This window comes from Panthera uncia, unplaced genomic scaffold (genome assembly GCF_023721935.1).
Source record: "Panthera uncia isolate 11264 unplaced genomic scaffold, Puncia_PCG_1.0 HiC_scaffold_1037, whole genome shotgun sequence".
Lineage (NCBI taxonomy): Eukaryota > Metazoa > Chordata > Mammalia > Carnivora > Felidae > Panthera > Panthera uncia.
This window is the reverse complement of record NW_026057631.1, coordinates 4,692-17,581: the sequence shown is the minus strand read 5'-3', so window position 1 is coordinate 17,581 and position 12,890 is coordinate 4,692. Positions and strand designations below refer to the sequence as shown.

Below are 12,890 nucleotides of genomic sequence, written 5' to 3'. Positions count from 1 at the left end.
TCCCCCCCCCCCCCCCCCCCCCAGATAAACTGTTAGTGCGGATGGCTATAGCGTGAAGGCTCCAGGAGTTGTATGGATGAGCAGGGCCTCACTGTTCATCTGGTCTGACCCCTGCCTGCTCCAGAGAGTCCAGGCTGCTGACCCACTTGGTTTCACCGGTAGTAGCTCAGATCCCGGATTCCTCCATTTACGGTGGTTTCACTGCCTCATGCTCCCTTTCTACTCATGTCAATTCCTCCTATTCGAAAGGTTTTCTCTAGGGTTTAGAGGTGGAGGATGGTAGGTGAGGGCATACAGACGGAGAAAGCTGCGGCCCAGTCTTTGGGTGTTTGCCTTGGAATACTTTGCTGTCCCTTTGTCCAGGACTGTCAGGGTCTTGCTATCTCTGCCTCCAGGGTGACAGCTACAAGACCTAGTGTTTCCAGTCTCTCAGTGGGCAGGGCCCTTGGGCATCTTGTTTTCTGTCTTCAGGTGACATAGTATAGACTGTGCCTTGTACTGAACCAGGTGGGATCCATGGGAATTTTGAGGCTCTATTGAACCCAGCCGACAAATATTCACTGGGCATTTATTATAGCCCAAAAACCTGACGGAGAGCTATAGTCCCTGAGCTCACAATGCTTATAGTTCAAGATATTGACAATATTCACATACGTATTTGCCGAAGGTATCCTATAAATTGTGGTAAGGGCCACCAAGGATGTGCATGTTATTTTTAGAAAGAAGACATGCCTGTATGCAACAAGTCTTCCCGAAGTAATTCTTTGCGTATGGATAGAATAGTCGCCGGAAGTCAGTATTCCTTATTCTTATTCTTATGTTTCTTACTCCTGTGGAATGAACAGAGAAACGCTTCGCCATTTGGTTTTCGGTGTAACTAATACAACCAACCACTAACATTTCTGTAACCCTGAACGAGGGAGGCACTGCTCTCACTGACGTGTCATGTGATCACGAGGCTGGGACGTACATCACCACCCCTACTTTGGCAGGTGAGGAAACCTTGTTCGAGGCTGGAAGTAGCTTACGCTCTTCCCAAACTTCTAGGTCGTTAAAGGAGTTAAAAAAAAGCAGAAGCCCTCCCATGTGCTGATTTCTGAGCCCGAGACTGAGCGCTGCTTGAGGGTGTGTGTGGGGTTCTGGAGTCAGATTGTCAGGGTTAGACTCTGGTTTAAACAACGTCTATTACCTGGTCCCTGTCACTTACCCTTTCTGAGCCTTATTTTTCCCTATTCGTAAAGTGGATATAATACCGGGACTAGCTGCGTAGGGCTGTTTTGATGATTAAATGAGATAAGGCATGTCAGGTGCTCAATAAATGTCAGGGAATGATTACTGTCACGTATTACAAGACCAAACAGCAGAGGGCTCAACCTAAAGCTTTAGAAATGAACAGTGCCAACTTGGACAAATTAAAAAAAAAACCCTCTGAGTTTCTTTATTTGCACAATGGGCTAAGATCCCTCATGGCTTAATGTTTCTGAGGTTTAAATGACAGAATGGACATTAAAATTCATATCGCAACACCTGGCATGGGTCAACCCTCGGTGAGTGGCCGGTCTTATTGTGGAAACAGGGCAGGACCAATGAGTGGAGGCTGAGCCAGAGGCCAGACACTCATTCAGGCAGGGCAGGGATCTGGAAAGCCCCAGCAGGGGATGGAAAGAGGAAGTCTGGGAATGCAGGTGCATGAGAGTCACTTGGCTACAAGTTCATGGTTGATGTCCAGGTGGGAAGGAAGGAACAAGGACTCAGCTGTAGAGAATGAACTTCAGGGGCAGGAAAAATCGGAAACAGAGGACTCAAGATTGGAGAGGAGGAGAGATACCCAGGCAAAGCCTTGGCAATAGGTGGCCCAGAAGAGCATGATGCTCGGGATCAAGGCTGATTGGATGCTGTCCCACCACCCAGGCTCCTTACTTCTTTTGATTTGGGAGCTAAGCCACACCTAGGGGCTGCAGGTAGTAACTGATGGAACTGGAATGCTGGGCCATTCCAGGCCAAGCCAGTGGCTCATCAAGTGAGTGATGGAGCACAGCCACTGGCATAGGCAAACAACTGGGCAGTGATGGGTGACAGGATAGGACCAAGGAGGCTGGAAACCACCTTCCACTTTCAGACCTTCGGGCACTTGTTTTCACTGGGCGTCATGGATCAGGTGTACGTCTTGGAGGGAGGCAGTGGTCTCTGGGAAACCGTGTATGCACGAGGAGTCTTCATGGTGCTGTGTGAGCAGTTAGGTTTCTGTAAGTCCTGCCTTCCCCTGTGGGGTGTTTCTTGGAGAGAAATCCTGACGGCTCATCCACAGTCATAGTGAGCTTGGAGAGAAAAGGTCTGAGAAGCAAAGTTCCATTCCTCTTCTGCGATCGGCTTCTTTGCAATAACCCACGTCTTGCTCCCTGGGGGTCTGGAGAAAACAACCATAGCTTAAGGATCTCCCAGGAGAGCAAACAGTAATAAACAAAAACAGAGGAGGGAATAGGAGGATGAGATGTAGGAGTCCTGTCTTCATCAACTGTTCCAGTGGGAGTGGGGAGAGCGGGGCTTGGAAACTCTGCTTGAGGTCTGGGGTGGGGGGTGTAGAGCGGGTGAGAGAAGATGGGGCCCCCGTTTATCTAGCTCAGCCAGGCAGGCTGGTGACCCACTCAGCACTATGTGCAGCTTCTCAGCTCACAGCCATGAGAATGTCACAGTCTGACATTCTAATACTTGAGAGAGGGTGGCCTGTGCCCATCCTGAATGCCCTATCAAGAGCTGGGAAGTGGGGGAAAACCTGAGTTCTTTCGTTCTTTCTTCTCAGGAGTTGCAAGGGCCAAATGCCTGGCACTTTCTCCAGAAAGCCAGTAGCTGCCTCGTTGCCAACACGAATCAGGGCCTTGTTAGTCAAAGGCAATGCTTGTTTTCATCACTGTGCACAATGATGAGGTGGTAACCATGTTTGATGAGGCCCTCCTAACTGTGCATACACTTGGTTGATGATGATCCGTGTTTCTAGAAGGATCTTTATGGTTTGGAGTAGTTGTTTTCAGATTTTGATGTGCGTGGACATAACCCCTGGGTTATTAGGGTGTGTTAGGGTGCACCTGGGTGCATTAGGAATCCAGATTCGGAGCTTGCACCTGCCATGATTTGGACTTAGTGAGCCTGAGGTAGCTCTAGGAGTCTGTATTCTTTAAAAAATTTTTTTTTAATGTTTATTTATTTTTGAGACAGAGAGAGACAGAGCATGAATGGGCGAGGGTCAGAGAGAGGGAGACACAGAATCTGAAACAGGGTCCAGGCTCTGAGCTGTCAGCACAGAGCCTGACACGGGGCTCGAACTCACGGAGCGCGAGATCACGACCTGAGCTGAAGTCGGACGCTTAACCGACTGAGCCACCCAGGCGCCCCTAGGAGTCTGTATTCTTTTTTTTATTTTTTATTTTTTATTTTATTTTATTTTTTTTTTATTTAAAAAAAAAATTTTTTTTTCAACGTTTTTTATTTATTTTTGGGACAGAGAGAGACAGAGCATGAACGGGGGAGGGGCAGAGAGAGAGGGAGACACAGAATCAGAAACAGGCTCCGAGCCATCAGCCCAGAGCCCGACGCGGGGCTCGAACTCACGGACCGCGAGATCGTGACCTGGCTGAAGTTGGACGCTTAACTGACTGCGCCACCCAGGCGCCCCTCTGTATTCTTAATAAACTCCCAGATAATGCTGCTGCAGGAGGGCCATGAGTCTCAGAGGAATGTGGGTGCTGTGAAATGAGTTCTGGGCCAGGACTCAGGAGAAGGGAGTTTTGGCCTTGGAGTTTCCCCCAATGTGTTGTGCAATCTTGTGCAAATTACTTCCCACTCTTGGCCTGTTTCCTCTATAACATAAGGGACTGGGCTGGATCTCCAAGTTTCAACCCAGGTTACACAGTGAAGTCACTATCGAGCCTTGACTAAATCCTCCCACAGTGTCCCAGGCTAGCATGTCATGTCAACACCTTGGGGTCACTTTGCCTGTGTATGTGTGTTTAAAAAGCTGCTGGAATGGAGAAATACTGTCTAGATGATGCCCCGTGTTCCTTATTGTTCTAGAATTCCGAATCTGTGCCACACTACATAGCCTGTGCGTCATTTCTTCTTTAGTCCCTGTCATGGGGGAAGAGTTTCGGATGTAAGACAATTTTCCAGATAATTCGAGTCCTCCGATAAACACCAACCTTTTAAGACTTTTTGCCCTTGTTCGATTTTTCTTCTCAAACAAAACATCTAAATTTTTTTTTTAAAACATCTAAATCTTTTTGATGATGTAAAGTTACCACTGTGCTCATTCATTCGTGCTTTTATTTAATAAATATGCGTTTGGTATCCACTGTGTGTTAGGTGCTTACGGCAAAAAATGTTACAGTGTAACATCCGAAAGATGGATGTGGGCCATGGGCCATGATAATGACTCTGATAACTAACCTGTGAATATTCATCACTGTTACACTGTTTCTCCATCCGAGCATTCCAGCTTCACCATCTCACTGAATCCTCCCAATAACCCTCCAAGGCAGGTACAATGACACCCCCGTTTTACAGATGGGAAAACTAAGGCACAGAAATCTTCTATACTTTCTCAAGTTCACACAGATGTTTGAAGCTGAGCCAGGCCTCTGATCTCTCCGTGTGATCAGGGACAATCTGGTCCTGGACAATCTGGAGGGTCGCTCCCTCCCAGAGCCTCAGTTTCTTCCTGTGCTGAATGACTCCGAGGACCCTTTGAGGGGGCCCTTGACTCACACCTAATGGTTCCATGTCTGCCCGCTCCCCCAACCCAGGTCTCTCAGGAGATCTCTCACCTGCATCAAGGAGAGCCTGCGTATCTTCATCGACCTGGGGGCGAAAGACAAGGCTGCCGAGGCCTGGCTCGGAGCTGGACGACTCCACTACCTCATGCAGGAAGATGATCTGGTGGAGCTGTACCTGCAGGTAGGTCTCCTGCAGAGCTCACCTGCCCCCTTGGGTCATCTGGGGAGACAGCGTACCCTCCAAAGCGACCAGCTGGAGAGAGGTGATGTCCATGCTGAGCCCTGGGAGGGAGGGGTGACGCTGGGATGTTCCCTGGACACAAGATGGAGCCCAGAGTGGTCTGGTGACAGGTGGCCGGTCCCTGAGTCCATATGGACGTGTGGGCTCTCAAAGAATGTGGCAGGAGAGCCGCTCATCTGTCGTGTCACGATCGATCTCCGCTAATCTCAACACAAACCTTGACTTCCGGGGTTTTGCGACAATATGAGGCGAGGTTGATGAGTGCAGGGTGTTAACATTATTGTCCTCTTCCAGTCTTTTTGTTTGCATCTCTTTAATGCCTGAGATATGGGATAGTGTAGTGATGAAAGGCCGGGGCTTTGCAGGCAGACAGCCTGGAATCCAGTCACAGAGCCATCAAGTATGGACCACGTGACCTTGGCCTGGCTGCACTGGCCACATCACAGGGCCTCGGTTTCTTCATGGGTAAACCCCATCTCTAAGGGTAAGGATTATGTGTGTCACTTGCGTAGGAAATGCATATACAAAGCAAGCATTTACTAAATGCTTGGGACTTAGTGAATTCTTAATAAATGGCATTTTATTATTATTATCATCATCATTGCTATTATCTGCACAGTGCCGACATTATGATGGTATACATCATTTGTTTCATTGGAAACATGTCATTTAGCTTTTCTTCCTTCCCTTTTCTTATTTTTCTCCCTTTTTATTCCCCTTATTACTTAAACTCACACAGTCACTTCCGCCGAGACTTAATGATGGTTATGTTAACAGTGAGTGCATGCTCACTGTGCAAACACATCACATGCCTGCTGTAGTTTAACCCTCATTCCGAATACAGCAGGAGTGTCTACTCCAGTTCCCATTTCACGGATGTGGCTCAATGAGGCTGAGTAACTTGCCCAAGGGGATACGGCTGGTAAGCTGTGAAAACTGCCCACGGGCCGTGTGACACAAAGCCTTCACTCTCAGCCTCCATGCTCTCCTGCCATGGGACTTTAGAGCTGGAAGCTTTTTCAGAGAGCAGACAATTTGGCCTTGCTTTCACTCTCCAGGCATGAGGCCCAGGGGCGGCTGTCTGGGGTGTGCATTTGCTCGGCCGGCAGAGCCCCCTGATTCCCGGATTCCATCTCCCCACCTGTTTCTCTGTGCAGCAAGGCAATAACAATTACTGCCGGGTCTTCCCCAGGGACCCACTGGCCAGCCCTGGTCTCAGGCCCACACAACCCCAGACCTGATTTTCTGCAGAGTTGTTCTCAACCTCAGGCCCTCTGAGGTCCCATAGCTGGGCTGCAGACGCTGTGGTACATTCTTCAGCTTCCTCACTATGTTTTGTTTACATGCAATGTGGAATCACTGGCTAGAGATAGAGAGGTCGTGGGCGCTAGGGGAAGGGTATCAGGCTGGAAGACACTAGCATTTCTTTGGCAGTAACTATTATGTAAATGTAGAGAGTTTTCCTTATTCTTTCTGAGCCTCGGTTTCTCCGTCTGCAAAGTGTAGGTGTTGGATGAGATCGCTGTTTTCCAAACTCCAGTCATTTGTGTAGGAAGTTAGTTAATGGTTTTGTCACGTTTATGTATTGCCTGTACCGTTATTATTTTCTTTGACTCAACTTCAGATCAACTCAATTTGATCAATTAGAGCTTTTTACACTAAATCACACTATCGGAAATCACAGATTTGGATGCATTATTCATCTCTCCTAAAACATATTAAAATAAATACTTAACTATTGAAACACAAAATGCTTGTCTCTGTACTGCTAAAAAATCATCTCAAGGGCTCCCCAAGTAATCTCTCATGCCACGATGGGGAAATGGCAGACTAGGGAATTGCAAAGCCTTCTTACCAGCCCCGTCACTGTGGACCACAATTCAACGTTCAGAGGATGTGAGCCGAGAGTTGAACCAGGTGGCCAGGACCTCGCTCCTGCCGGTCCTGTGGCCGTTTGGAAGTCTTCTCTGCCTTTGACAGCTGTCTCTGTCCCATCCAGGCAGCCATCCAGAAAGCCCTGAAGTCCGAAGAGCCCTCCCTGGCTCTCAAACTCTATGAAGAAGCGGGCGACGTGTTCTTCAATGGGACCCGCCACAGGCACCGTGCGGTGGAGTATTACCGGGTAAGTCCAGCCAGCCCAGCCAGGCGCTGGCACAAACGTGCCAGGGCCACAAGGCCTGGGGCCCCCTTCCCCTCTCTTCCTGTTATTCCTTTTCCTTTCGTTCCTCATTCAATGCCTATGTGGTCTTCCTTTCTTCAATCCACAAGCCCCCAAAGAAGGAGTTGATAAATTCTGTCATTCCTAGGCTTGATAAATTATCTTTTCTGGCAAAACACGCCAAAATAATTGCATCTCTTGGGTGAGTGGTGCTTTACGGTTTCTGGCTCACTTGTGTGTTTACCAGAATGTTCCCGGGTACCACTGGGGGCACGGTGGGGAGATGATTGGTCCAGGGATGAACGCATGTGTTTTACTATGTTTTTATTAAGTGGGCATTAAAATACACTTAAAATATTAAACATGTGTAACACCAGCTCATCAAACCCATGAATTCATTATCGCAAAGGATGAGGCAGAGGGTTGGCTCAAAAAATAATTGTAATTAAGTAATCCTGCAGATGCGAAGCAGATGTGTCAAAATCATAATGGTTGTTCGGTGAAGTCTGGAAAGCTTATTATCTTGTTTGACCCTAAAATTTCTCTTATTCATTCGTTTGCTTGTTCAGCTCTTTCTTCAGTCATCAAACATTTATCGAACACCCACTATGTGCTGGGCACTGAGCTAGGGGTGAGGAGAGCACGCAGTATGTCCCTGACCGTTGAGGTGCGCGTCGTCATATGCACTTCATAGATGAGAGAATTAAGTCGAGAGAGATGAAGTGACCTGCCTAAAATTCGATCTTCATAAAAATAACGGAAATGGCCATTACTGGGCGCTCTCAGACAGCACGCGTGAATTCCACAGACTGCCGCGGGTGCCAAGGGAGCCTGTGAACTGGGACGTGACTAAGTTCCCATGTGGCCCTGAGATAGGTCATCTTCCTTTTCCCCATCTCGGCTTTTCTAGTCTCAGGAGGCCTGGTGACCTTTACAGTTCTCCTACCTCTAGAATCTGGGCAGAGCGACCAAGAGCAAGGACCAGGAGAGCGAGCTGGGAAAAGCCACGCGTGGTGGCCCCCCAACCCCACCAGCACAGTGTAAGCGTCTAGAGTGCAGTCTGTACCGATGATTTTTAGCTAGACTAGGGCTCCATGTGCCTCTGTTCCCAGGCTGGGGCTGTCCCTTTAGCGAGGAGGATGAAGGCGGTGAGAACGGAGCTCCGGGTTTTCAACAAGCTGACGGAGCTGCAGATCAGTCTGGAAGGCTACGAGAAGGCTTTGGAGTTTGCCACTCTGGCGGCCAGACTCAGCACAGTCATAGGTAAGTGATCCGGATGGTCTGGCGTGTTGAATGGGCGGGCTAAAAGCTTATCCTGTGGTGGTGGGGGGGGCGGGGGGGGGATGGATAACAAAGCAGTAACAGCAAAGGCTCTGGAGTCAGACTGTGTGGGTTCAAATCCCGGATCCAACTGTCGGGAGATCTTAGTTGTAAGCAAGCTGCTTAATGTCTATAAGCCTCAAGCCTCAAGCCTCAAGCCTTCAAGGGAAATAAGGCTTAAAAATAGCACCCACCTCGTGCAGTTGTTATGAAGACCCATGATTATCCATGTAGAACCCGCAGCACAGCGCTTCAGCGTTTGGTACGTAAGTCCTAGATAAGCATTACCTGTGTCACCCTGATTATCATACCACCATTGGTATTACTGCCTGGTATGGGGTAAATGGTATCCTATCCCCGCACTGGCAGTGCCCCTGTTACCAAGGGCCTCTGCCCTAAATTTTTAATTGGTTGATTGTTAGTCAAAAGCACATTTTTTTCCCTGCAGAATTGAAATGTAGATGAAGGTCAGATTCCCATTAACTTCACTCACTATGGGGCTGAAATAGTTTGCAATTATCACAGAAGCTATTGGGAAACAATGTGAGCCATCAAAGCAGAAAAAAGGCGGAATAAAAAAAAAAAAAAAGAAAAAAAAAACCCCACCCTCATCTTGAATGTTGGTGTTGAGGAAAAGCAGGTTTGATGAGAGAAGGCTTGATTAGATGTAGGGGCAAATGGAGTCTTCAGCGAGGATGCTTGGAGGGACTTCTGGGCATTCTCAAGGGCCTGAGACGTGGATGGCACTGGACTTTATTGTGTCTTAATTGCACTTCAGAGCTCTGTCTCCTTTTCCTACCTTTTTCTTTACTGCAGAAAATCTTATCTGAGTGACCGCTAGCTCGGCAGAGGCCTTGGGAGCCCCAGGCAGCTCCCTCTCTGAGAGTTCTTTCTCCTTCCCTGGGCAGAAGCTGAAAGCAGGCTATATCCACTTTTATGCACTTCCCCGTGACTGGATTTTTCCATATCAGAGAATTTTCTCTCCCTTGGATTTTTTCTTTTCTTGTTGGCCTTTGGTTCTTTGAAGCCTAAAAAGTGGTGTTTTTTAGACTGCATCAAAGAGCCACCTTGCAAATATTCCAAAAACACAATGGGAAGCCTTTGTTCTCTTTAAAAGGCCACTTGGTATTAAAGGAGTTGGTTATTAAAACGAGAGACCCGCCCAAACCCCAAACAACAAATCATAGACCCATTAGAAACCGAGGTTCTAAAGCATGGGTTTAAAAGTGAGCAGGTCTTTGTAGTAATCTGAGACCTGGAGCTGGTGGTAAAGGAGCCAGAGGGTGACTGATGCCAGTGGCAGCCCCCCGGGGCTTCTCTGAAGGGGGAGACTTTCAAGGGAGAAGACGTTTGCACTACAGAGTCATTCGTTGCAAAGAATCCTTAGCCACTGCATCAAGCTAGACTTGCCACCAGTCTCATTACAGGGAATTGGAAATCACTATCTCCCAGAATCTTGAGTTACAGTCACCTCTGTAATAAAGAAAAAGTTTTCTTCAGGAAATCGTCCCAGGAAGTCATGACGGGCACACGTGCTCTCATCACTTCCTCCCAGAGCCCCGTGTTGCCTTTCGCGTCACTTACCGCAGATGTAGTGTTACTTTTGTTTGTGAGATTATTTAAGGGGCATCTGTGTCCTGTGAGGCGAGAAACCTCACGGGGGCAGGGACCTCTTCTGCCCTGTTCCGTATATCCCAAGCACCGCCCCTGATCCCTAGAAGACCTTCAAAAAACAGCACAGACTGGGTGCGTGGACGGATGCCGTCAGGTGTTGGCTGCACGATCTCTCTCTCAGTCTTCCAATTCCTAGGAGATCAGAAGCAGGAGCTGGTGGCCTTTCACCGCCTGGCTACGGTGTACTATTCCCTGAGCATGTATGAGATGGCTGAAGACTGCTACCTGAAGACTCTGTCCCTCTGCCCACCCTGGCTGCAGAGTCCCAAGGAGGCCCTGTACTATGCGAAGGTATATTATCGCCTGGGCCGACTCACCTTCTACCAGCTGAAGGTAAGAGCCGTGCTGACTTACAAGGTTGTATGACAGCTACCATCCAACCCCACTCTTCCCTGACCCTTAGCCTTCAGGGTACAGCTGAGTGGGCCAAGATGGGGAGTCATATCTCACAGGGTGAGGGGGTGGTGGTGACTCATCTGGGAACACGATGGTTCTTTGCTACTTAGCCCATGGGAGACCTCAAACGTGCTCCTGTCCGCTGAGGAGACGGATCATAGCTCGAGCTACTCTTTCTCCTTGCCCTGCTCTGATTTCCGTAGCCGCTTTATCTGTTAGGTACAATGGGGACATGGCCTAGTGCATGTGAGTTCCTCAGGGGCCTATGGAAATCCACAAGATACAAAAGAGCTGGAGACTCCCACATTAAAATCAAAATCAGTATTTGGGGCGCCTGAGCGGCTCAGTCGGTTAAGCGTCCAACTTGGGCCTCAGGTCATGGTCTCACAGCTCGTGAGTTCGAGCCCCGCTGACAGCTCGGAGCCTGGAGCCTGCTCTGGATTCTGTGTCTCCCTCTCTCTCTGCCCCTAACCCACTCGCATTCTGTCTCTGTCTCTCTCAAAAATAAATAAACATTAAAAAAATTGTTTTTAAAAAAACAACATTAACATTCAACTGTGCGTCTTCAAAATATTATGGATTAACTAGCCAGTTGCAACGTGCTGCTTATAAAGTTCTATACAACTCTAGGACAAATCTGGGTACGTGTTGACACGACTGAGAGAGCGAGGTGGGATCTCCGAATGTAGGCACGCCTCCATCCTCGCGAGGCCTTAGCCCTGCCTCCCGTTTGCTCTGCTGGAGCTGAATTCAGAGCTTGTTTTTCCAGTCACTTCTAGAACTGTATTGGTGGTCTGAAAGTCTCTGCTACAATTCTGGCCCTTGAACTTTGCCCCCAGCATTGGCTTCCCTTTACCAGAGGTCCCTGTCTGCACCAGCACAGCCCTTAATCTCTTAATATTGTTCTGAGTCACGCCTGTGTTTGGCCCCCAGGGGATCCTCAGCGCGGCTCTGCTGTCCGTTTCTTATTTGCCAGAAGTTGTTTCTGGCCTGAATTAATTATTGACTTATGAGGGTTAATGGGAACCAGACTGCCTTTTTGAATCTCACCCAAAGAAGCATCTGTTCCTCATTCGTACCATGCAGGAAGGGACGACGGTGGGGCGGTGGAGATGGCAGAGGCCATCTTGCCTCTGTCCCATAGCTCCCCGGAAGTGGTTCAGGGACACGGTGCAGACAGTCTGATTGACTTGACCAGCGGTTCCAGGGATTGCAAGGGGGGAAGAACTCAACTCAAATTAGCTTATGCAAAAGAGGCAATTTACTGGCTCCAGTAACTGGGAAGTTCAAGGATAAATTTAAGAGTTCCAGGTAGTTCTGGAGGCTGGCGCTCCAATGTCATCATGGATTTCCTCACCTTTTCTTGTATCTCTTGGCTCTGTATGTTTCTGCTTCTCTCTGTTTCTTGGTGTCCTTCCCGTCCAGCTATTGGCAGGTTTACGCCCACATCTCCAAGGGTGAGGGACATTTTCTCTGTTAGGTCACACTGAGAGGTCCCAGGGAGTGGCTGGGGTAGGTCAGCTTGAGTCATTTAGGAATCCCCAAGGCAATGTGCCCAAGATGCTGCTGCTTCACGATCGGCTGAGCCTGGGTGAGGTGCCACCTGGCGTGGAGGGCTACTGGAGGTAGCAATGTCGCTGGTCCCCCAGGAACCAGGAGAAGGGGGTGGGAACGTATGTGGGGTAGACAGAATCTGGAGTTCTGAGTTCCCGTCACTGCCTCTTGGCCTCTCCTGGAGATGTCTGCTCACTGCTGTCTCTTCTCTGCCCCCACGTCATGGGGTTAGGACGCCCACGATGCCACCGAATACTTCTGGCTGGCCCTGGCAGCGGCGGTCCTGCTGGGTGACCAGGAGCTGCAGGACACCATTAGGAGCAGGTTGGACAACGTCTGCCGGAGCCCCCTGTGGCACAGCAGCCCCTCGGGGCGCTCCTCAGAGAGGGCACGGTGGCTGAGCGGGGGAGGCCTGGCCCTCTGAGGAGGGCTGTCCTACATCCGACCAGTGGCCATGGCCAGAAGCTGCCTCCCTGCCCTGGGCTCCAGGACACCCATCTGGAAGGTCTGCATCATCACCTGGCCCAGCCCCTCATCTTACAATGAGACTAGCACCGCCCAGAGGGAGGGGCTCATTTGGGTCGGCCACACCAGGAGTGGATGACAGAGCAGGGACTGGAGGTCTTGGCTTTGTGTCAGGGGTTGTGTCTAGAGCCTTTTCATTGGACTGTGGCCCTTCCCCACACACAGCCTCTGAAACGCACTTTCTCAACACTACGTTCTAGAGAACATGAGAACCCTTGTCCTGAGGGGCAACCTCTCTCCTCCACCCCCCCCCCCC

The 12,890-nt window shown here is 49.4% G+C and overlaps 1 protein-coding gene across 1 annotated transcript; it reads left to right on the top strand.

Moving 5' to 3' along the window:
* Positions 1-4,774: 4,774 nt before the first annotated feature.
* LOC125916727 (SH3 domain and tetratricopeptide repeat-containing protein 2-like) lies at positions 4,775-12,884 on the top strand. Its single transcript, XM_049623028.1, has 5 exons — positions 4,775-4,947; positions 7,007-7,129; positions 8,278-8,428; positions 10,296-10,492; positions 12,342-12,884. The coding sequence occupies exons 1-5, from the start codon at positions 4,912-4,914 to the stop codon at positions 12,531-12,533; spliced, it is 699 nt and encodes a 232-aa protein (XP_049478985.1). The 5' UTR covers positions 4,775-4,911; the 3' UTR covers positions 12,534-12,884.
* Positions 12,885-12,890: the final 6 nt, after the last annotated feature.